This window comes from Mustela erminea, chromosome 14 (assembly GCF_009829155.1).
Source record: "Mustela erminea isolate mMusErm1 chromosome 14, mMusErm1.Pri, whole genome shotgun sequence".
NCBI lineage: Eukaryota > Metazoa > Chordata > Mammalia > Carnivora > Mustelidae > Mustela > Mustela erminea.
The window spans coordinates 12356651-12379427 of record NC_045627.1 but is presented as its reverse complement, the minus strand read 5'-3'; the positions used below and the strand labels follow the sequence as shown (position 1 = coordinate 12379427).

General features: G+C 40.7%; 1 protein-coding gene and 1 long non-coding RNA gene across 15 annotated transcripts in view; one reads left to right on the top strand and one right to left on the bottom strand.

Annotated features, from left to right (window-relative positions):
* RYR2 (ryanodine receptor 2) overlaps positions 1-8256 on the top strand; it is a 756727-nt gene extending 748471 nt beyond the window's left edge. For all 7 annotated transcript variants that reach the window (XM_032312097.1, XM_032312094.1, XM_032312091.1 and 4 more), the window contains 5 exons: positions 2104-2260; positions 3751-3815; positions 5510-5610; positions 6566-6617; positions 7348-8256. In XM_032312097.1, coding sequence (XP_032167988.1) covers positions 2104-2260; positions 3751-3815; positions 5510-5610; positions 6566-6617; positions 7348-7443 — 471 coding nt within the window. In that variant the 3' untranslated portion in view covers positions 7444-8256. The remainder of the gene's footprint in view (positions 1-2103; positions 2261-3750; positions 3816-5509; positions 5611-6565; positions 6618-7347) is intronic.
* LOC116572784 overlaps positions 1-22777 on the bottom strand; it is a 75023-nt gene that overhangs the window by 32522 nt on the left and 19724 nt on the right. For all 8 annotated transcript variants that reach the window (XR_004278516.1, XR_004278513.1, XR_004278517.1 and 5 more), the window contains exons 3-4: positions 3012-3213; positions 2018-2356 (exon numbers count right to left, since the gene is read on the bottom strand). This is a non-coding gene — a long non-coding RNA (uncharacterized LOC116572784). The remainder of the gene's footprint in view (positions 1-2017; positions 2357-3011; positions 3214-22777) is intronic.

Genomic DNA, 22777 nt, shown 5'->3' with positions numbered 1-22777 from the left:
GATACACTCTGTTCATTGTGTGTCAGACTGACAAACTTCCTTTCTGAGTGACCCAGTTTTTTAAAAATTTTGTTCATTAAATTCTAGGCATCTGACCCAGGAAACTTTTTAGCTTTATCTATCACTATTAGCTGTTGAATTATTGAGTTGAATATTGTGGTGTCCCCTTGCTGCCAGTTCTATGACTGCACTTCGTGCTTTTTAAGGTGATCTGAGAATCTGAGGTTTATAGTTTGAGGCAGTGAAGTCTCCATGAGAACACTGATCAGTCATGATTTTTCACTCCTGGTTCATCCCACAAGTGATTTTTAAGTTCCTATCATGTGCTGGACCTTCTTCTAGGAACTGATAATAGAGCAGTAACCAAAATAGTTCTTGTAATGAAGCCAACCCTAGTTGAATGAGAGAGATCATAAAGCACCAAAACTAGGTGAATTGGAGATACAAGTCTGGATGGAATTCAGGAAGGAGACCCATGATGTAAACAGAAATGTATTTAAGTGATTAGCACAGAGATGAGAACTTAAGTATGAACCTGGGCACATTCCCCTAGGAAGTGTCCTAAAAGAACAGAGGTCAGAGAACCCAGTGCTAAGGCACGGGTTCATGAAAAGACAGGGAGATGAAGAAGTGGCCAAGGAGGCTGAGAAGGAATAGCCAGAAATGTAGAAGAAAATCAGGGGATTGTGATGTCTCCCCAAGAGAACACTTTCAAGGCCTTTGCTCCCTTCATTATGGCAGACAGTGGGTAAATGTGTCTTGCACTGGTGGGTGACATCAATTGGGTAAATCAGAGTGTCTGGAACAGTTTAAGAAGGTCTCATGGAGGAAGGGTTATTCACTGAGGGTCGAAGGGATGAAAGGAATGCATAAGAATGTAGAATGAGGGGCACCTGGGTCTCTCAGTGGGTTAAGGTCATGATCTTAGGGTCCTGGGATTAAGCCCCACATCAGGCTCACTGCTCAGCAGGGAGCCTGCTTCTCTTCCTCTCCCTCTCTGCCTAACTCTCTGCCTACTTGTGATCTGTCAAATAAATAAATAAAATCTTTGGAAAAAAAAAAAGAATGTGGAATGATTTTTCAAGGTAAGGAACATGTGCAAACTGAGATCTAGAATCTGGGATAGTTTATCTGAGGGGCATGGTTAGGGTGGAGGGTGGTGTTTGGGAGCCATGACTGATCACCAGAGAGGGGTTAAGTGTCATTGTATCTGAGGTCCCAACATGGAGAATATGAACTTATCCCGAATAAAGATCAACATGGATGCTTACAGCCACTGATTCTCAACTGTTCTGATTTTGCCCCCCAGGGGACAGCTGGCAATGTCTGCAGAAACTTTTGGTTATCTGCGGGATGGGGTGCAACTGGCATTGCGTGGGTGAAGGCTAGAGATCCTTTCAAAATATCTCATGATGAAAAAAAATATCCTATGATGTATAGGACAGGCCCCACACAAAGAGTGATCTGGCCCAGAATGTCAACGGGGCTGATGCTGAGAAACCCCTCTCTGTTCTGCAGCAGGCACTTGAAGCTGTACTTATTACTGGTTGCTTTAATGTTTCATACTTAAACAATGACCTGATTTCCTCCCTGCCTCTCCTCTCTTCATTTATTATTCACATTCGAGTAGAAAAATTTCAGCATCACATTCCATACATAACAGATGAGGAGATGGTGAGGGTTATGGAGTTTGGTTTTTTCTAGTTTAAATTTCTGAGATTCCATTCGATTATACATTTACTTTTACTTCCTCCTTCCTATGTCTATTATGCTAAAAACGCAAACAGATTGATTAAACATAGATTTGTGGACTTTAATATGATCTTAATAGGATCACCTTATGCCAGATGCTAGTGAGGTATTTTTCATTCTCCGCAAAGTGTGACAGAAGGTGTTAAGCAGAGTGTGCAGTGCGGAGTTTTGTTTAAAAGGCAGCAAAGTGTAGGAGCCAACTATTTGCGTCATAATCACAGATACTGAAACAAAAAGAGGCAATGTAGAATGCAAAGATTCTCACCATTTCCAGAGTGAGGATTAGGAACTAGAGGGAGAATCTTAGCTTAGCAGTGTTCCTCAAGCAGTGACCGTTTCTCTCCTTTCTAGTGCTATATGTTCCACATGTATGTCGGGGTACGTGCTGGAGGAGGGATCGGTGATGAAATCGAAGACCCAGCAGGCGATGAATATGAGATCTATCGAATCATCTTTGACATCACCTTCTTCTTCTTCGTGATTGTCATTCTCTTGGCCATAATACAAGGTAAGCATTGTCTTCACTGAAGCACCAGAGGATCCAGAATTTGAGGCACCTGTTGTTTAAGTAACATTAAGGTGGGGTAGGAACGTCAAGTGCTCTCTGCAAAAGCCAAATAGAATGTTTCCTTTCAGGATTTCTTCTTTCAAAGTCTTTAGAAGGAAAATCAAAGCAGCATGGGACCCTGGGTGTAGGGGAAGATGGATATGGGGCTCTTTTCCCATAACCTGATAAAAGAAGCACTTCCCTCAGTTTGACTCTCTGCCCTGCCACTTACTGACACAGTGTTGGGTGGGTGAGCAGTGTAACTCCTTTGGATCTTTCAAATGCAAATTATATAAATCTCTAAGCTACAGTAGATTATTGAAAAGTTTTTTTTCTTTTAAAAGAAATGATATTGATACATAAGTATCCAGATAGTACCTAATGCAAGATTGTGCTTCCTAAATAATCTTAAGGCTACCATTGTTGGGTATCTGTTACCTGCCTGCCACAAGTATGAAACTCTACCCTCATGCACCCAGTGAGAATGGTGGTTTTTACATTTCCAGAAACTGAGCCATAACAAGTGTAAGTAACTTGGCCAGAGGACACAGTTAAGAAGTGTCAGGGCTGGAATCCAAACTCAGGGAGGGTGTCCGGACCCAGAGCCCTCACTTAAAAAGCTGAATGCCATACTGACCCCCAGTTCTTCCCTTCACTCCAGGGACGCTTGCAATGTGGTATTTCCTCCCTCAGAAAAATCACTCTTACTTACCTCTTTCTGTTCATCCATTGATCCTGGCTTGAATTAAATGTCTGTGAACATGATATTATCCTCCAGGTCGTACAGGCACAAAACAGTAATTTTTTTTCCAGTAAAATACATGAACAAGTTTAAAGGATTCAAAATCCCTCCTTTCTGTCTTCATTGAGTGTAACAATGATGTGTTTTATGAGAGAGCAAACTCATAAAGCCCCTGGAAGAGGTGCATGCAGCTCGTGAGTCCGAGAAGGATAAGGGTCTAAGGGAAAACAGTGCAGGGCAGTTAATTTCTGGCTGACACGGTTAATAACGTGCTGGTGAGTTTATCTGTCAGGAATTTATGAAAAGAATGATTTGAGGCACGTTCCTCAGTTAATAAGGTAATGTTTGATTTCCAAATTGGTACTCCAAAATCTCATTAGTGGAATTTTTGGCACTTTCCAACCGGAAATCACAAGTGCTCTTTCTCACAGTGAAGTAGCAGAAAACCTATCCTCTGTATGTGCCAAGGTAACAAAGGGTTTTTCCTGCTCTGTCCCTTCATTTTGAAACCCCTTTCCTGCCCCCAGAGAGAAGGCTGCTGCCCTGGGAGGAGTATCGGGTGTGTGCTCACAACTTGTGCCACACTCTGAGCCTCTCCTGGCATGGCTGTACATTTTCCCTGTCCTTGGAAGGATTAGCCAAGGGGCTTTGAATTTAATTATTCTTCTGTGGTTGATAAAGATTAGAGTGTGTTTTTATTGAACACTAGGTTTAATTATTGATGCTTTTGGAGAACTAAGAGACCAACAGGAGCAAGTCAAAGAAGACATGGAGGTGAGTCTTTCTGTGGCTGGCTTGGCTTTGTTGCTGCGGGCACTTGTCTCTCCTACTGTCTTTATCCAAGATTCATAAATGTGGGAGAAAGTAGGTGGAGGACATAAGCAACAGGGGACTGCCTTAGCCTGCTTCCGATCCAGGCAGTGCATACCACCGACCAGTTTGCTAGGCAGGAACTGTGGGGCTCTAGGGTGGGCAAAGTAATAAGACATTGTCAGCCCCTCAAAGAGAGGGAGAACCACCCATTCAAAATGATGGATTCACTGACAAGTAAACAGGCAACTGCAGAGCCCTATGTTGAGCCCTTTCTAATAAATAACTCAGAGGAGAACTTTATAGAATTTAGAGACTGTGGAAAACCAGAAATGGGTTTTAAGCAGGTTACGGGGGTTTACATTTTGTGAAGATTACTATGGTTTAAAACATAGGGAGTACATTAGCAACTGGGAAGATCAGGGGCAGAGAAGCAGGCTGTGAGCATTTTTTCGGCAGGAGATTATGAGGCTCCTGCTGAAGAAATCAAAGATATAGGGGCCAGACGGATTCAAGCAGTACTTTGGAGTTGGTGTGACAAGTGGGTGATTGGCAAGATGCACAGGACGAAAGGTTTGGAGCAAGCAGGAACGATTCCCAGATTTCCAGCGTGAGCTACCAGACAGATGGTGGCTCAGTTACACCCAGAGTAACTACGAGAGGTAGCAAAGAGGAAGGGCAGGTCCATGGGTGAGCTGTTACTTGTGAGCCCATCGAGTGTGGTAAAGACCTACTGCTGAATGTGGCCTATCGCTGTCCACGGTCATTGATCAATAAGGCAGAGAGAATTCAATAAATTCTTAAATCATCTCTAGTTGAGGCCCTAAAATCTAAGGCATCATAAACATGCCTTCAGTGGTATTAAATAGTTTCTAATTTGCCAGGAAGATGAGCATCTGGAGCCACACGAAGGACACAATGATTAAATTCACTCCAACTGATACATAAAAAATTCTAATAGTTAAACAGAAAGCCTGCTTCTTGGGGGGTCTTGCATGCCAGTCCCGTGGACGGCAGACCTAAGCAGGTGCCGCTCTAAGAGATGCAGTGCGAATGAGCAGGGAGCAGAAGGAGCAGCATCCCATCTCTAGAGTAGAAAGTTACCCCCCAGTACCTGTTCACTGGTTAATTCTGTATCTAGCACGGTGCCTGGCACACGGCAGACCCTCTCAGGCGTGGACTGAACACCCCACAGCCTGGTATTTGATTTGGCCCTCCCCAAACGTGAGTCATCTGTACCTTTCTCCCCTGGGTCATCAGACTTTGTTCAGGTAGGTACCAAGTTTGTGGTCTCAGTCGAGGACATACTGAATCCTGCCTACCTGATTTCAGTCAATGTCATGAACAAGAGTGATTGCTAAGTCTTGGGCATTCTCACTTAGGGGAGAGAAAATAAGGAAAAGACAGAGCTTTACCGCCATCATTATGGACCCTTCTTTCTCCATCTGTTACTTGTCGCTGGTACCTATGTCCTTTAAGCCTCCAGCAAGATACAGTTGAGGCCACAGTTAAATTAATTCTCATGTGCTTGGCACAGTCTTCCCTCATGACCTTATACAATACTGAGTGAACCAAACAGCTGCCCCATTGGTGAGTTGTGTGTTCCTTTGTTTTGCTTTTTGATATCTGACATGTTAATATTTCCCTTTGTCTTCTAGACCAAATGCTTTATCTGTGGGATAGGCAACGATTACTTCGACACAGTACCACATGGCTTTGAAACTCACACTTTACAGGAACACAATCTGGCCAATTACCTGTGAGTGTGCCTGTCTTGGACTCTTCACCCTCTCCCTGTCTCTCAGAAATGGAAGAGAGCTATGGCTTCCTTTTCTTTATACAATTGGGCTCAGGCTTTGAGAGAAAGACCCACAGCTAGTGGTTCTCTTGTCCCCAAGAGGAGGTTCACCTAAGAAAAGAACTTGTAGCCATTCATATGAACAATACCTTCTAGAACATGAAATGGAAAGATGGAAAAATTCGAATAAGTGGAATACAAGCTTAGCCTCTCAGAGAGCATTGGCCATGTTTCCCATTTCAAGTAGGAAGACTCCAGCTGCTTCCTAGAGATCTGTAAATCTCCATTTTTCTTTTCTGAGAACCTACAGATCTCTTGAGGCACTATTATCTCTTTAGGCACTATATTTTAACAGAGTCAAAAGCTGCATTTTTTAAAAAAACACACAGAAATCTGTCGCTTACAACTAGCCCAAACTGCAGTTTGGTAAAACAGAATTCTTACTTTCTAACCCAGTTTTAGTATCAAACAGAAGAGATGCAGAGTAGCATTGTAGCAAAAGCGGGGGAGGGAAGCAGGCTTTGGAATTCACAGCCATGAGGCATTTGGCAAGTTATGTGAACTTTTTGATCCCTGGTTTTCTAAGTGGGGACTGGGATTCCTGGCCCCTGAGTGAATAAATATGGATACTCTTGAAGGTGGGATATGGCACCAAGCGTGGCAGTCAGCAGCTCTCAAGAGGAATAACATGATCTATGCACACATTTTAGCTCCTCTGAAAAAATACTTTTAAAAAAGGTTAAGTTTTTGGTTCCCATGGCATGTTTTTGTTGTTGTTGTTGTTTGCCGTGCCATTTGTTCCATTTCTTTGGCCTCCCGACAGTGTGAAGAGTTAGCTTGTAGCCCAATCAGAAGTATCTGTGTATGCTGACATTTCCATTCCATCCATTTCTGATTAGTCTCTCTGTATCTGTAGGTTTTTTCTGATGTATCTCATAAACAAAGATGAAACAGAGCACACAGGACAGGTAGGTAAACAGTGACCACACACCATCTTCTGAAAGAAGTGACAGAGAATCCATACACGGTGGGCATGTGTGTGCATGAAATACAAAGAGTTGGAATTACTTTCAGATATTAGTCGTAGTATTTTACTAAAGAAATTCCTGTTATCCTGGACGAGTGTGCAAAAATCATCTTTGTAGAAAGGGTAAAATTGTAAGTTCACATAAAAATTTTAAGCTTTTATTAGCTCAACATGCTGAGTTTGGGGTTTGCTAAGTATAATGTCTTTGATTGCTTAATCAGCAGATGATTTCAGATGAACTTCAACCCACATTATTAGGGTCAGTTAAAAAGAATTTTGTATGAAATGTCTAAGGTTCTCCTTAAGTATTTGAAATTCTCCCTCTGCAGATATTTGCCTCCAGTTGTTAATAGTTTGAATTTGAAGGATACAATTAATAATAGTAATGTCTTTAAAAAAACTTATTTGTGGTATATGATTTTAAGAGTTCTTTTAATCATAATTAGATTATGGTCCAGATGAAGACTGGTTATTAATAGAAGTGAGGTCTGGTATGGTTAAGAACTCTCTAAATGAATATGGGCTTTTCCAATCATGTAAATTATGCATAACTACACAGTTACCTAGATATATACATGCAACAAATTTGCATTTCTTTCTGTCTTCTGTTTTGTGGTGATGCCCAGATTTGGGAGAAACCTGATGTTAATACATTTCCTTTACTTTTCCAGGAATCTTATGTCTGGAAGATGTATCAAGAAAGGTGCTGGGAATTTTTCCCAGCAGGGGACTGTTTCCGGAAACAGTATGAGGACCAGCTAAATTAAACTCAGACTCAGATCACCTCTGAAAACCAAAACATACACATTCATTCTTTCTGTCTCGGTCTCTCTCCCTCTGTCTCTGCTCTCTTGGAAACATCCTGCTGATTTTGTGAATTGCCAGCATTCTCTTCTTTCTGGGAGCAGTGAACTCTGTTTCTGAAGAACTGACCATGCTTTTCCCCCCACCTTCTGTATTTTCTTTGAGAATAAAGACTGAAGAATAACCTAAATTCCTACACAGACAAACTAGGAACTGTGGAAAGAACACCATTTCGGACACTCTCGATCATAATGCCAACAGACCAATTTCCTTCCAAGACTCCTGGAAGTCCCCTTGAGCTTTGGGACAGTCACAGAGAAGCATAACAGCCACACTCATCCGGCCTCTTTATTTCACCATCCTGAAAGGAACTCTCTGATGGTCACAGAGCACTGTAGCACTTAAGAGATTGCCGTGGACACCAGTTACGAAGGGAAATAGTGCCTTACTATATGTGGGTTGAGCTATGCAGAAGATATGTGCATGAAAAAACATCTTTATTTTCTTTATGTCGATTTTTTTTCTTTACTTAGTTAGATTGATTTTGTGGGTTTTTTTTCTTTTTTCTTTTCTCTGGTGGGGGAGGGTAAGAAAAGCAGTTTGTGCGCACCTTTTAAAAAAAAAAAGACGGGTGGCCTGTCTCAGGACTAGAGGAAGCTCTTCTCATTCGCTAAATTCACATTTACCCTCCCCATGTGCTCCTGCTCTTATTTTGGTAATGCTCTGATGCAACACTGCAACTTTATGAAATCTTTGTATGAAAACAAAAAGACTGCCAAAAAAAAAAAAAAACACTTTCAAAAGAAATAATTCATTGCATGTTTATTATGCAAGTTTAAAAGAACAAAGAAAACCTCCAGAAGCAAGTTGATCAACGTGAGAGAACTTTCATGATAATTATATTCATAGTAATAAAGTGTCGTGGGCTTACTTGTATATTTGGAGCCAGTGTCATCCACCAACAATGTGATACATTATGAACTTGACAGTAGTTTTGGGTTTTTCTCTTTCTTTTGGCCACCTGTGATCAGTTGCTGATTAAGGACTTATTGTCAGGCCATTTTTTTAATATCAAAGCTGAAGCAATATCCATTCAGGGATTTCATCAGTTGCATCAAAAAACACGGATGATAATTATCAATTACTCCATTTTGAGTCCTTTTAAATGTAATGCTTATCTTTACAAATAAAAAAGAGATTCAGAATGGAAGCAAGATCATTTTGCAAACATTGGAGCTCTTTTATTACAAGTCTGCTTGTTAATTTTAGAATTGTAAAACTGCTCTGATTAAACTATTTAACTAACATTCTCATTCTCTTCTTTTCCCATTTCACTTGCAGTGGGGAGGCTTTATAATAACCTGAGGGGGGTTTAATTTAAGGGCAATGCAAACCCTGCCGTACAGCCTTTAACAACTGCAGATTTCCGGATGGCTGACAAGTCCCCTGCTTTAGGATTACAGAACCTCAGAGTCAGCAGGCAGTTTGAATCACCTCGCTCTACCCCCGTCATTTCCCTGACTTGGGGCCATCCTGAGTTCCTTAAACACCACTGACAGAAAAATCACTCTTTCCCAAATCATTTTTTTTTTTTAAAGATTTTATTTATTTATTTGTCAGAGAGACAGCGAGCAAGAGCGAGCACAGGCAGACAGAGAGGCAGGCAGAGTCAGAGGGAGAAGCAGGCTCCCTGCAGAGCAAGGAGCCCGATGTGGGACTCGATCCCAGGACGCTGGGATCATGACCTGAGCCGAAGGTAGCTGCTTAACCAACTGAGCCACCCAGGCGTCCCATCTCTCCCAAATCATTTTAAATTTTACACAGCTCTCATTCTAGAAGGCTCCTCCTTGCTCAGGGCAAATGTGCTTCCCTGTAATAGTAGGGGTTCACTTCCTGCCTTCATATGAAAGAGGACTGGTATACTAGGAAGTGGTGTATAAAACACCCAAACACTAAATGAACAGGCAGTGTGCCAAACACTGGTGGGTTATCATTTGTCAACTTACTGACACAACATGAGGGCTGTGGTACCTAGATTTTGCATTTGTCTTTTGGTATCACTTTTATTTGGGAGAAAGAATGGAACCAATTTGGCCACACCATGGGAACTCCTGAGCTTGCCTAAGGAGGTGCTCTTAGATTCTGAGGAGTCTGAATAAAATAGATCAGTTCCATAAAACATCAGGAAGCATGTTCCCCTTTGACACGAAACACAGCATAAGCAGCATACAGCAAGGAGAAGTAAGTATTTCTCCAGGACATAAAATCTGCTGACAGATTCAGGTCTTCTATTTATAAGGCAAAGGCAGATTTGATATAAAACAACAGCACAGGTGAGAGGTGAGTGAACAAATCCCTAGTCATCACCTGGTCTGGATTTTGCAGAACTGTTCACTCCTTTAATTAATTGCTCCTGGCTTTAGTGCCTGGGAAGGTGATGGTGCTCACAGAGAAGCAAGAAAAAAGCCAAACTCTGGAAAGGAAACTTCCCTCCACCCGAGGACTCTGGGCATCAGTGTTAAAGAGTAAAGGAGCAGAGCCAGCCACTTTAGAAAGTCACCCACTGCCCAGCATCATCATGGCTAACACTGAAAGGTGGTCACCTCTCCATTCCCTTCTCAAGGCCTCAAGGGAAGAGGAGGCTTTTTTGTATCAGCATTATTAATTTTCCCAGGAAATGTCATAGAAATTAATGAGGCTCTCCACTTCTCTGATTAAACTCAGGCTGCCTAACTCAACCTCCAGAATCCCTTTAGATTCTGTATTACACAAATATTCAGACCTTCCCAACAGATATTGCAATGTCTGCATATTTCCATTTGAACACTCACAGACCTTTTTCTGCTATTCTTATTTTTCTCCTCCCCCCTACCACCTGCAGAAACATGTCTTGATCCTGCAGAAACATGTCTCCATCAAACAAATCTGGAATCACAGTTTAAGTTTTCTAAATGCACTAAATGGTACTTAGTTGTTGGACGGATGCTCATAATTTCTCACATGCAAGCAGCATTTCTTAGCCCCTCAAAACCTCATGTAAAAGACATATTGTAATGAAAATTCTTTCTTCCTGACTGTAAAAGTGTATCTGTGAAAATGATACTTTTTTTCATATTGCTTTTCATTTCAGTTTGCTTAACTGGGATAATGCTCATATTTCTTAAACTACAATTTTCTGGGTGAATATACCAATTTGCTCCCCGCCCACTGCTGGAAGGGCTTTGGGTGGCTGGCAGTGTGGCGAGTGCCTCATTTACTCTGGACACAGTAAAGAGGAACTTTAAAAAAATGTGTTTAATATATTTACCTGAGCCTGGTGTAACTTGACATGGAAAGCTCTGGACAGACATTCTCCAAATTATTTTACGGCATCTATTGTGTGGTGAAAAGGAAGACCTCCCTGTCCTTCTACTGGTGACATTTCTGACCAGCAGTCTGCAATACCTAAGACAGAAGCTGGAAAAGGAGTGTGTCCATGTTGGGCCAAGTGCATGCATGGCACCCAGGTTTGTTAATGGCCATAAATAATAATAACACATTCCTTAATAGGACAAGGTCTGAGCTTACCACATCATCTAGACCCATAATATTCAATTGTGTGCTAATGCAAGTATTAAACATAGCTAAGTAGGTCCTTCAAGTTCCATGTTCCCCAAATTACAGAGAATTTATAATGTCACAACTCAGTACAGAAACTGAGCAGTGGAAGCACCACTTTCCTTGTATGTATAATATTTGAGGCTTTCTAGAATGTTAGAGCTGGAAAGGATTTGAGCAATTATGTTTCAGCTGAGCAATCTAGGTAGGTTAAATGTCACAGCTCTGGTTAGTGGCAGAGCTGGGCCAGGTTTCCGTTTAATCTTTCTCCTATTGTGGCCAGAATGGTTCGAAAAATAACAGGTTCCTTATGACCCAGCAAAAATGAAACTGGAAAGCAGTTAGTTACAAAAGCTTTGATGAAATGTCACCAGTGCTCACTGACATTCTGTGTCTGCGATAAGGAGAATTCTGGAAGTGATTATGAAACGAATAGCTGGTTTCAGAATGCACCACTAAATGCAGCTATTTCTGAGAAAAAGAAACTTAGCATCAATTTTAATCCAAGACAGGGAGGCAAGATGGCAGAGGAGTATCAATGATCCCCTAACTTTAGCTGGATATCTACCAACCATTCTGAACAGCCATAAAATCAGCCTGAGATGTAAGAATATATATCTGGATCTCTATAAGCAGAAAAACACCACCTGTCCCAGGGTAGGAAGGGTGTAGTCCTGATTCTGTGGACGTATCTGAAGATAAACAGAATAGGAAGGGAGCTGCCATAAGCTGGTACTGGTAAAGCAATACAACACAGGAGCACAAAAACGGCCTACACAGGGACTGGGTGCAAACTCGCAGCATGGTAGCAGCTGGGCAGGGCTTTAGAACAGCTCAGGCAGGATTCTAGGTGCTGCAGGTGTGCGTGTGAACCTGGGGCTGGGCTGCTTGCAGTCTAAGAAACGCACAGAGCCAGAACATGCCTGGGTCCCTGGGACGACCTCTGACAGAGTCACTGTGGGTATGCACTGTGGGAGGCGGTGGTTTACAGGGACACATACAGAAACAGAGACTGTTTTGGAGGGTTTAGTGACAAGAACAGAATGTGATTTCTCTGCTCTGGACAGAGGTTTGGGTGCAGCCATTTTTGCTCAGACCCTGGGAGGAGGTGTGGAAAACTGCAAGGGAACAAAAGCTCAAAAAACTGGTTTCCATGGAGCCCAGCCTGCCCCCACCAAACACACATGGGGCAGGGCAACTCTGCCCAAGCAGGGTCACTGAGAAATGGTGCGGCAGGCCCTTTCCCTAGAAGACAGTCTGGAAGAACAAGAGAACGACAACCCTATGGTTCCCATAAAGTTGCAAACTACCAACACCAGGGGAAAATAGTATACTGAGGTCTAGTCATTGCCTCACGGCTTATTTTTCAGATACAACTGTTTTCTTTTTCTTCTTTCTCTTACGCTTCTTCTATGTTTTTTCTTTTTACCTTTTTGTCATTTCAACTAGATGTTTACTATATCATCCTTCATAGTAGCATTTAACTTGTACTTTTCCCACCTATTTGGGGGATATATACTTCATTATACTCCTTTTTTCCCCTATTCCCTATTTATTTCTCTTTTATATATAGATACACAAGTTTTACTTTACCTGTAATTTGGCAAGTAGTGACCTCTAACAAACAGAACAAATTACACCCAGGAGCAACTGAAAACCCTACTTTGTCCACACAGAGAGATTATAGCCCCCTGTCCCCTAGGCCCCCTTCTTTAAATTTTTAATTTCTTAAAAATTTTTTTTTTAATTTTATAAATTTTATTCTCAAGCTGTGTGTTTCTTCTACTTTGTCTTTTCAGCGGTGGCTTCCAACCGCTCTGGAATTTCCTAGGGTGCATCTTGCTTGAGTCATGGTTGATATTTTGGACTCTGTACATTCCTTCAACCATCCCTCAACAGGATGACGAGGAGGAGGACCTCCCAACAAAGAAAAGAACTACAGATGATGGCTTCTGCCACAGACCTAATGGATATGGTTATAAGCAAGATGTCAGAGAGAGACTTCAGGACAGCAATTATAAAGTCAATTGCTACTGGTGGCAATATAGAATCTCTGAGCATAGAAATGAGACCTAATCAGACCAAACTTAAAAAAGCATGAATGAGATGCAGTTTAAATTGAAATTTGTAATAGCCAGGGTAAATGAGATAGAAGAAGTAATTCGTGATCTCGAAGATAAATTGGCAGAAAGGAAGAAAGCCAAGGAGGACAGGGATAAATAGCCAGAAGCCCATGAGATCAGACTTAGAGAGATCAATGATGCCATGAAACTTTCCAGTGTCAGAATTATTGGGATCTCTGAGGAGGTAAGCTAGAGAGTGAGAGAAAGTCTTAGAAGGTATATTTGAGCAAATTATAGTCATGAACTTCCCTAATCTGAGTATGGAAATAAGCAGTTGTGTCCAAGAGGCAGAGAGGACCCCTACCAAGATCAGTAAAAAATAGACCAGCATCCCAGCACATAATAGTAAAACTTACAAACCTCAGAACCAAAGAAGTTATCCTGAGAGCAGCTAGGGGGAAGAGATTTCTTAAATCTTGACGGGGCAATATCAGAATAATGTCAGACCTATCCACAGAGACCTAGAAAGCCAAAAAAGGCTGGCAAGACATATTCAGCCAAGAATATTTGTCGAGCAAGGCTGTCTGCCATGCAGAATAGACAGAGAGATAAAGAACTTCCAGGACTGGCAAAAACTGAAAGACGATGTGATTAGCAAACCAGCTCTGCAAGAAATTTTAAGGGGGACTCTATAAAAGAAGAGCCCAAGAGTAACATAAACCAGAAATTTACAAAGACAATCTATAGAAACAGGGACTTTACAGGCAACATCATGGTACCAAATTAATCTCTTTCAATAGCTAGCCTCAGTGTGAATGGCCTAAATGGTCCCATGAAACAGCACAGGGTTGCAGATTGGATAAAAAGACAGGACCCAACCATATGCAGTCTACAAGAGACTCATTTTGAAACTAAAGACACCTCCAGATTGAAAGTGAGAGGATGGAGACCCATTTATCATGCCAATGGACCACAAAAGAAAGCAGGGGTAGCAATTCTTATATCACACAAATTAGATTTTAAACCAAATACTGTAGTAAGAGATGCAGAGGGACACTCTATGTCATACTTAAAGGGTCTTCCCTAACAACTGTAAATATCTATTCCCTTAACATGGGAGCAGCCAACTATATAAGCCAACTGCTAACCAAAATTAAGAATCATACTGATAGAGGAACCTGGGTGGCTCAGTGGGTTAAAGCCTCTACCTTCGGCTCAGGTCATGATCCCAGGGTCCTGGGATCGAGCCCCGCATCAGGCTCTCTGCTCGGCAGGGAGCCGGCTTCCTCCTCTCTCTCTTTCTGCCTGCCTCTCTGCCTACTTGGGGTCTCTGTCTGTCAAATAAATAAATAAAATCTTTAAAAAAAAGAATCATACTGATAATAATACATTAATAGCAGGAGACCTCAACACACCACTCCCAGCAATGGACAGTCTAAGCAGAAGACCAATAAAAAAATAAGAGCTTTGAGTCTGCACAGCAAAGGAAACAGTCAACAAAACAAAGAGGCAATGGGAGAAGATATTCACAAATGACAGTAAAAAGGGCTGAGATCCAAGATCTATAAAGAACTCCTCCAACGCAACACACACAAAACAGATAATCATGTCAAAAAATGGGCAGAAGACATGAACAGACACTTCTCCAATGAAGACATACAAATGGCTATCAGACACATGAAAAAATGTTCATCATCACTAGCCATCATGGAGATTCAAATCAAAACCACACTGAGATACCACCTTACACCAGTTAGAATGGCCAAAATTAACAAGACAATAAACAACAAATGTTGGAGAGGATGTGGAGAAAGGGGAATGCAAGTTGGTGCAGCCACTTTGGAGAACAGTGTGGAGATTCCTTAAGAAATTAAAAACAGAGCTGACCCTGCAATTGCACTCCTGGGTATTTACCCCAAAAATACAGATGTAGTGAAAAGAAGGGCCACCTGTACCTCAATGTTCATAGCAGCAATCGTCACAGTCACCAGACTATGGAAAGAACAAAGATGCCCTTCAATGGATGAATGGCTAAAGAAGATGTGGTCCATATATACTGTGGAGTATTATGCCTCCATCAGAATGAATACCCAACTTTTCTATCAACATGGACGGGACTGGAAGAGATTATGCTGAGTGAAATAAGTCAAGCAGAGAGAGTCAATTATCATATGGTTTCACTTATTTGTGGAGCATAAGGAATAACATGGAGGACATGGGGAAATGGAGAGGAGAAGGGAGTTGGGGGAAATTGGAGGAGGAGATGAACCATGAGAGACTGTGGACTCTGAGAAGCTAACTGAGGGTTTTTGGAGGATGGCTAGCGGGTTGGGTGAGCCTGGTGGTGGGTATTGTGGAGGGCACGAATTGCATGGAGCACTAGGTGTGGTATATAAACAATGAATTCTGGAACACTGAAAAGAAATTAAACAAAAATAAATAAAAATAAAAACAAAAAGAATTAGCACTTTGAATGACACATCAGACCAGATGGACTTTGTACATATTTGCAGAACATTCCACACTAAAACAACAGAAAACTCACTCTTCCCGAGTGCACATGAAACTTTCTCCAAAACATACCACATACTGGGTCACAAGTCAGGTCTCAACTGATACCAAAAGACTGAGATTATTCCCAGAATGTTATCAGACCACAGTGCTTTGAAATTGGAACTCAATCACAAGAAAAAATTTGAAAGCAATTCAAACACTTGGAAGTTAAAAAGCCTCTTGCTAAAGAATGATTGGGTCAACCAGGAAATCAAATTGGAACTTAAGCAATTCATGGAACCAATGAGAAAGAAAACATATCAGTCCAAAACCTATGGGATACTGCAAAGGTGATTCTAAGGGGGAAATATGTAGTCATCGAAGCCTCTCTCAAAAAACTAGGAAAATCCCAAATGCACAAGCTAAACTTAAATCTAAAGGAGCTGGATAACTAACAGCAAATAAAACCTACAACAACCACAAGAAGAGAAATAATAAAGATTAGAGCAGAGATGAAATAGAAACCAGAAAAACAGAACAGATCAACAAAACCAGAAGCTGGTTCTTTGTAAATAAGATTGATAAACCTCTGGCCAAACTTATCCAAAAGAAAAGAGAAAGGACCCAAATGAATCATGAATGAAAGAGAAGAGATTATGACTAACACCAAGTAATTAGAAACAATCATTAGAAATTATTACCAGTAACTATATGCCAACAAATAAGCAACCTGGAAGAAATGGATGGCCTTCTGGGAACTTAAAAATTACCAAGATTGGAACAGGAAAAAATATACAATCTGAATAGGCCAATAACCAGTAAAGAAACTAAAGCAGTAATCAAAAACCTCCCAAGAAACAAGAGTCCAGGAACAGATGGATTCCAGGGGAATTCTACCAAATATTTAAGAAGAAATAATACCTATTCTACTGAAGCTGTATCAAAAAATAGAAACAAAAGGAAAACCTCCAAATTTGTTCTATGAGGCCAGCATTACCCCAATCCCAAAATCAGGCAAAGACTCCATCAAAAAGGAGAATTACAGACCAATATCCCTAATGAACATGGATGCCAAAATACTCAACAGGATCCTAGCCAATAGGATCTGACAGTACATTAAAAGGATTATACATCATGACCAGGTGGGATTTATTCCTGGGTGGTTCAACATTCACCAATCAATCAATCAATGCGATAGAACACATTAATAAAAGAAAAGACAAGGATGTATCAGCCTCTCAATTGATGCAGAAATAGCATTTGATAAAATACAGCATCCTTTCCCGATTAAAACTCTTCAGAGTGTAGGGATAGATGGAACACTCCTCAATTTCATAAAAACCATCTATGAAAAGCCCACCGCTAATATCATCCTCAATGGGAAAAAGCTGAGAGCTTTTCCCTTAAGAGCAGAACATGATAGGGATGCCCACTCTTGCTACTATTGTTCAACGTAGTACTAGAAGTCCTAGCATTAGCAACCAGACAACAAAAAGAAATAAAAGGTATTCAAATTGGCAAAGAAGTCAAACTGTCTCTCTTCACAGACGACATGACACTTTATGTGGAAAACCCAAAAGACTCCACTGCTAAATTACTAGAACTCATACAGCAATTCATTAATGTGGCAGGATACAAAATCAATGCACAGAAATCAGTTGCTTTTCTACACACTAATAATGTAACTGTAGAAAGAGAAATTATAACAGCACCAAAAATCATAAGATACCTAGGAATAAACCTAACAGCACCAAAAATCATAAGATACCTAGGAATAAACCTAACCCAAAAGGTAAAGGTCTATATTCTAGAAACTACAGAACACTTATGAAAGAAATAAAGGAAGACACAAAAAGATGGAAAAATATTCCATGCTCATGGATTGGAAGAATAAACATTGTTAAAATATCTATGCTGCTTAGAGCAATCTACACTATCAAAGCCATCCCTATTAAAATACCATTGGCCTTTTCCAAAGAGCTAGAACAAACAATCCTAAAATTTGTATGGAACTAGAAAAGACTGCAAATTGCCAATGGAATGTTGAAAAAGAAAAACAAAGCTGGGGCATCATGTTGCCTGACTTCATGCTATATTACAAAGCTGTGATTACCAAGACAGCATTGTTTGCCACATTTGCAGACACATAGACCAATGGAACAGATCAGAGACTCTAGAAATGGACCCTCAACTCTATGGTCAACTAATCTTTGACAAATCAGGAAAAAAATATCCAATGGAGAAAAGACAGCCTCTTCAATAAATGGTGCTGGGAATATTGGACAGCTACATATAGGAGAGTGAAACTGGATCATTCTCTTACACCAAACACAAAGATAAACTCAAAATGGGTGGTAGATCTCAACGTGAGACAGGAATCCATCAAAATCCCAGCAGCAACCTCTTTGAAATCAGCCCACAGGAATTTCTTTCAAGACATGCATCCAAAGGCAAAAGAAGCAAAAGCAAAAATGAACTTTTGGGACTTAAGATAAAAATCTTATTCACAGCAAAGGAAACAGTCAACAAAACTAAGAGATAACCCAGGGAAGGGAGAAGGTATTTGCAAATGACCGTACAGATAAAGCGCTGGTACCAAGATCTATAAAGAACTTCTCAAACTCAACACACACAAAACAAGTAATCTAGTCAAAAATGGGCAGAAGACATGAACAGACACTTCTACAAAGAAGACATACAAATGGCTAACAAACACATGAAAAATCGTTCAACATCGCTAGCCATCAGGGAAATTCAAATCAAAACCACAATGAGATATCACTTTACACAGGTTAGAATGGCAAAAATTAACAAGGCAGGAAACAACAAATGTTGGCCAGGATGTGGAGAAAGGGGAAGCCTCTTATGCTGTTGGTGGGAATGCAGCTGGTACAGCCACTATGGAAAACAGTACAGAGGTTCCTCAAAAAGTTAAAAACAAAGCTATCCTACCACCCAGCAATTCCATTACCAGGTATTTACCCCAAAGATACAAATGTTGTGGAAATAAGGGGCACATGCACCCCAATGTTCACAGTAGTAATGTCCACAACAGCCAAACTATGGAAGGAGCAGAGATGCCTTTCAACAGATGAATGGATGAAGAAGATGTGATCCATACATACAATGGAATATAACTCAGCCATCAGAAAGGATGAATACCCACCATTTGCATTGACACAGATGGAACTGGAGGGGGTTATGCTAAGTGAAATAAGTGAGGCAGAGGAAGACAATTATCATATGATTTTACTCATATGTGGAATATAAAGGATAACATGGAAGACCATTTCACCTGAAGGGGGTGAAATCAGAGAGGGAAACAAACCATGAGAGACTGTGGACTCCAGGAAACAAACAGAAAGTTTCAGAGGGAAGGGAGGTGGGGGATGGGGTAGCCAGCTGATGGGTATTAAGGAAGTCATGTGTTGTGATGAGCACTAAGTGTTACACACAACTACTCAATCACTAAAGACTGCATCAAAAACTAATGATATACTATATGATGGCTAACTGAACATAATAAAAACAAAATTTTTATTCCAAGACAGTAGGAAAGTCTCACCTCAGGATTGTCTCAGTATCGTATCTACCTTACTTCTTGATAGAGTTCTGTTGGATATTTCACCGGTTTTCCTAATGGTCATAAGTACTTCATTGTGGCTAACAGATTTAATTCCCATTGTAATATTCACCATGATTAAAGTAATTCAGATTTCGGGTACCTGAGTGGATCAGAAGGTTAAGAATCTGACTGTTGATTTCAGCTTAGGTCATGATCTCAGGGTCATGAGATTGAGCCCTGCAGCAAGCTCCACACTTGGCCATGAAGTCTGCCTAAGATATACTCTTTCTCTAACTCTGCTCCTTCCTCTACCCTGCTTGCAGGGACATGCATGTGCACCCCCTCCTCCCAAAAGAAAATAGTAATTTGGGTTCTTACTTCCTTCTTGAACATTTTGGGTATCACCAATTGACAAAAAGTTTGAGGGGATCAAAGAATCCTACATGTTAGCATGTCAAAGGTGGTTTTTATTTTTTTTTAAGATTTTATTTATTTGAGGGTGGAAGAGAGCATGAAAGCAGGGTGAGGGGCAGAGGGAGAAGCAGATTCCCCACTGAGCAGGGAGTACAATGTAGGGCTCCATCCCAGGACTCTAGGATCATGACCTGAGCTGAAGGCAGATGCTTAATTGACAGAGCCACCCAGGGATCCAATCAAAGGTGTTTTAATGGCAAAGGAGCATCTGATTTGCCTTTCTTGTCCACCAACTCCCACACACCCACAGTATGTTCTGATTCCTTCCACACTTCATAAACCTTATTCTCCTCCAAGAAATTTGTAAACCTGATATACGTAGCCTCCCTTTGCATTAAGCATGGCTAAGCTAAGTAGGCCTTTGAATTTTTGTTTGTAAAGAAAAAAATTTACTTTCTATAGACCTGGTTAACACTAATAAGTATTATAAAATGTGATGTTCCTAACATGAACAATACTATATTAACATATAAGCAGAAACCCTAGCGTTAATGAGTTTTTTAAAGGACCACGAAACCTGGAAGTTATTGCTTATTGTCATTTGAATTACCTGCAGTTTTCATCCTAATTTTCAAAATTGTGTTAACATTTAGGTAGACTTAATATTTCATGTGTAAATTCAGAAATATAGGAAGATACAATGTCAAGAAGAAAAATAATTGATGATCTGGAGATATTACATTCTTTATCAGCAGAAAGAGAAATTGGAGATAGCTATTTAATCTTTGAATATTATAACCAAACTAAGGACTTCCATCCTACATAAAATAAGGATGAATAGAGCAGAAGTTTTAGCAAGATATATTATGAATTAATAAAAATTCATAGTCAGATGACTGTCATTCTTTATTTCTATACATACAGAAGAAAAACATTTAAGCATTTTTTTCACCAGTGAGGTAAACTTCCAGAAACTCTTACCATTTTGTTTTAAAGAGTATAAATCATGAGGTGACTGCCTGCATATGAAAATGTCATGAAGGCCAAGTTTAGAATGAGCTGAGGCAAAATGCTACACATTTTATAAATTGTAAAAATAATTTACACCCCACACTATGCTTAACAGCATGAAAGGAGCTAAACAGCTAGTGCCTACATGGTTTTATATTAGCCTGGGTTCTCCAGAATATAGCCTGAGGCAAGGAGGGAAGTGATTATGTTTATTAAGACAGCCAAGCAAGCAGCAAGGGTGAGTCAAGGAAGGATGTGTAGCAATGCAAGCTCATGCATCCATGCAATGGCTGCACCATACCCTGAGTCCAGAAAAGGCTGCTTGGCAGGTCTGTCCAACTGGCATGCTAGTAACTCAGACGACATTCTGTAAAAAGAAATTCTACCTTGGAATGGTCCAGGGGAAGGAGATAGGGCAGGGAGTACGTCTATCATTTCTCCTCCATCTCCTGTTTCCCATTGGTCAACGTTCACCCTGAGGCTTATCAAATCCTCCTCCCCATCCACTACTGGACTGAATTATCTGGACTCTAGGGGCCCACTCTGAATGTCAGACCCATATGCTCTACTGGGCAGGTGAATCCAAGTCAGAAAGTAGGAAGAGGAGCCACTCAGCCTGAATGCACACACAGAGCCTAGAGGAGGCCAGTGTGTCAAGGGCAAGAGATTGGTTGGCCCCAGGGAGTAGAACCATGAGGGCTTAAAAAAAGATGCCTAGTACAGGAGGCTGAGGCAGGATGAAAGGCTGGAGGCCCCAGAAGCAGGAGGCACAGAGATAATCTGAAGAAGCACATGAGATTTGGGTCTGCTACAAATGTCCATCATATGAGTTTTCATTTTCTTTTTACATACTTGAAATATTTAATAATCAAAAATGAAGACAAGAAAAAAGTAGCTTCAAAGCTTAGGGGAACATGGACTCATGCTAATAGGTCACATAAAGAGAACAAAGTTTTAACACTTACTTTACGTTCATTTTCTCCAACAAGGAGAATGGTTCAATTAATCACTTGAATGAGAGCATAGATCGTCTGCTGATCAAATCTGAAAAATTCAAGTTTCTGAAGATGTCATAGGAAAAATGAAAATAATTTTTTTCCAAAACGGTGTAACTACTTGTCAGAAGTAATATATAGATAGATTTTTTACCTCAACTTTCCAATGGCCTTTTAATACTTCTGCTGAACAGGGAGGTAAGTGAATTTGGGAGATGATACTCCCTTGAGAAGTACTTAAGTAGAGAGTATAGGGCAATTTTTCAGCATTCCTAAGAGAGATTCTCAGTCAAGGAGCATAAATCCCCTGGGAATTCATAAGCAATTCATATACCAAAGCCATACTCCAAAATATTCTGATTTGGAAATCCTGATAAGGCCAGGGAATCTGCATCTCAAATCAGTTCCCAGTCACCCGACTGTACAGTATTTGGTTCAAGTGGTTCACTGACTACAGCTAAAGGGAAAGTTGCATTAATGATCTTGAAGTCCCTAAGATCCTATGATTGATTAACTGCTGAGGACAGGAGGCACTGGCCTCCAGTGTGTCGTGTTAGAGCACTGACCTAGGAGCAGGTGACCTGGTTTTCAGCCCCAGCTCTTGCTCTTAGCAGCTATATACATTTGGTAAATTTATTTAACCTGCATTGATGAATTCATTTAACCTGGCAAGGACTGGACTGCTTTATCTGATGCTTAATGGCAGAATTCTGAGGATCAAAGTTTATGCAAATGTTAAGAACTGAAAAACAATTAAAGCGAGGGACTTGACATTTACTTTCACAGTGTAGATGGGCAGAAGTAAGAGACCCTGTTTCAACCAATCTCCTAAAGTGAGCTAATTATCTACCAGAACACTCTGAACACCCATGAAATCAGCCTGAGATGTAGGATTATACACTTCTGGATCCCTACAGAGGCAGAAGACTCCAGTGAAGAGAAGCATAGCATTCCAGGGTGCACCTTGCCTGGTTCATGGTTTATGTTCAGTTACATATCCCCTCAACCACCTCTCACCAAAATGACCAAAAGGAGGAACACCCAACAGAGGAAAAATTCAGAGACTGTGCCCTCTCCAACAGAATTATTGGATATGGACATAAACAGTGTGTTGGAAAGGGAATTTAGGGTAACAATTATCCAGGCAATGGCTAGGTTG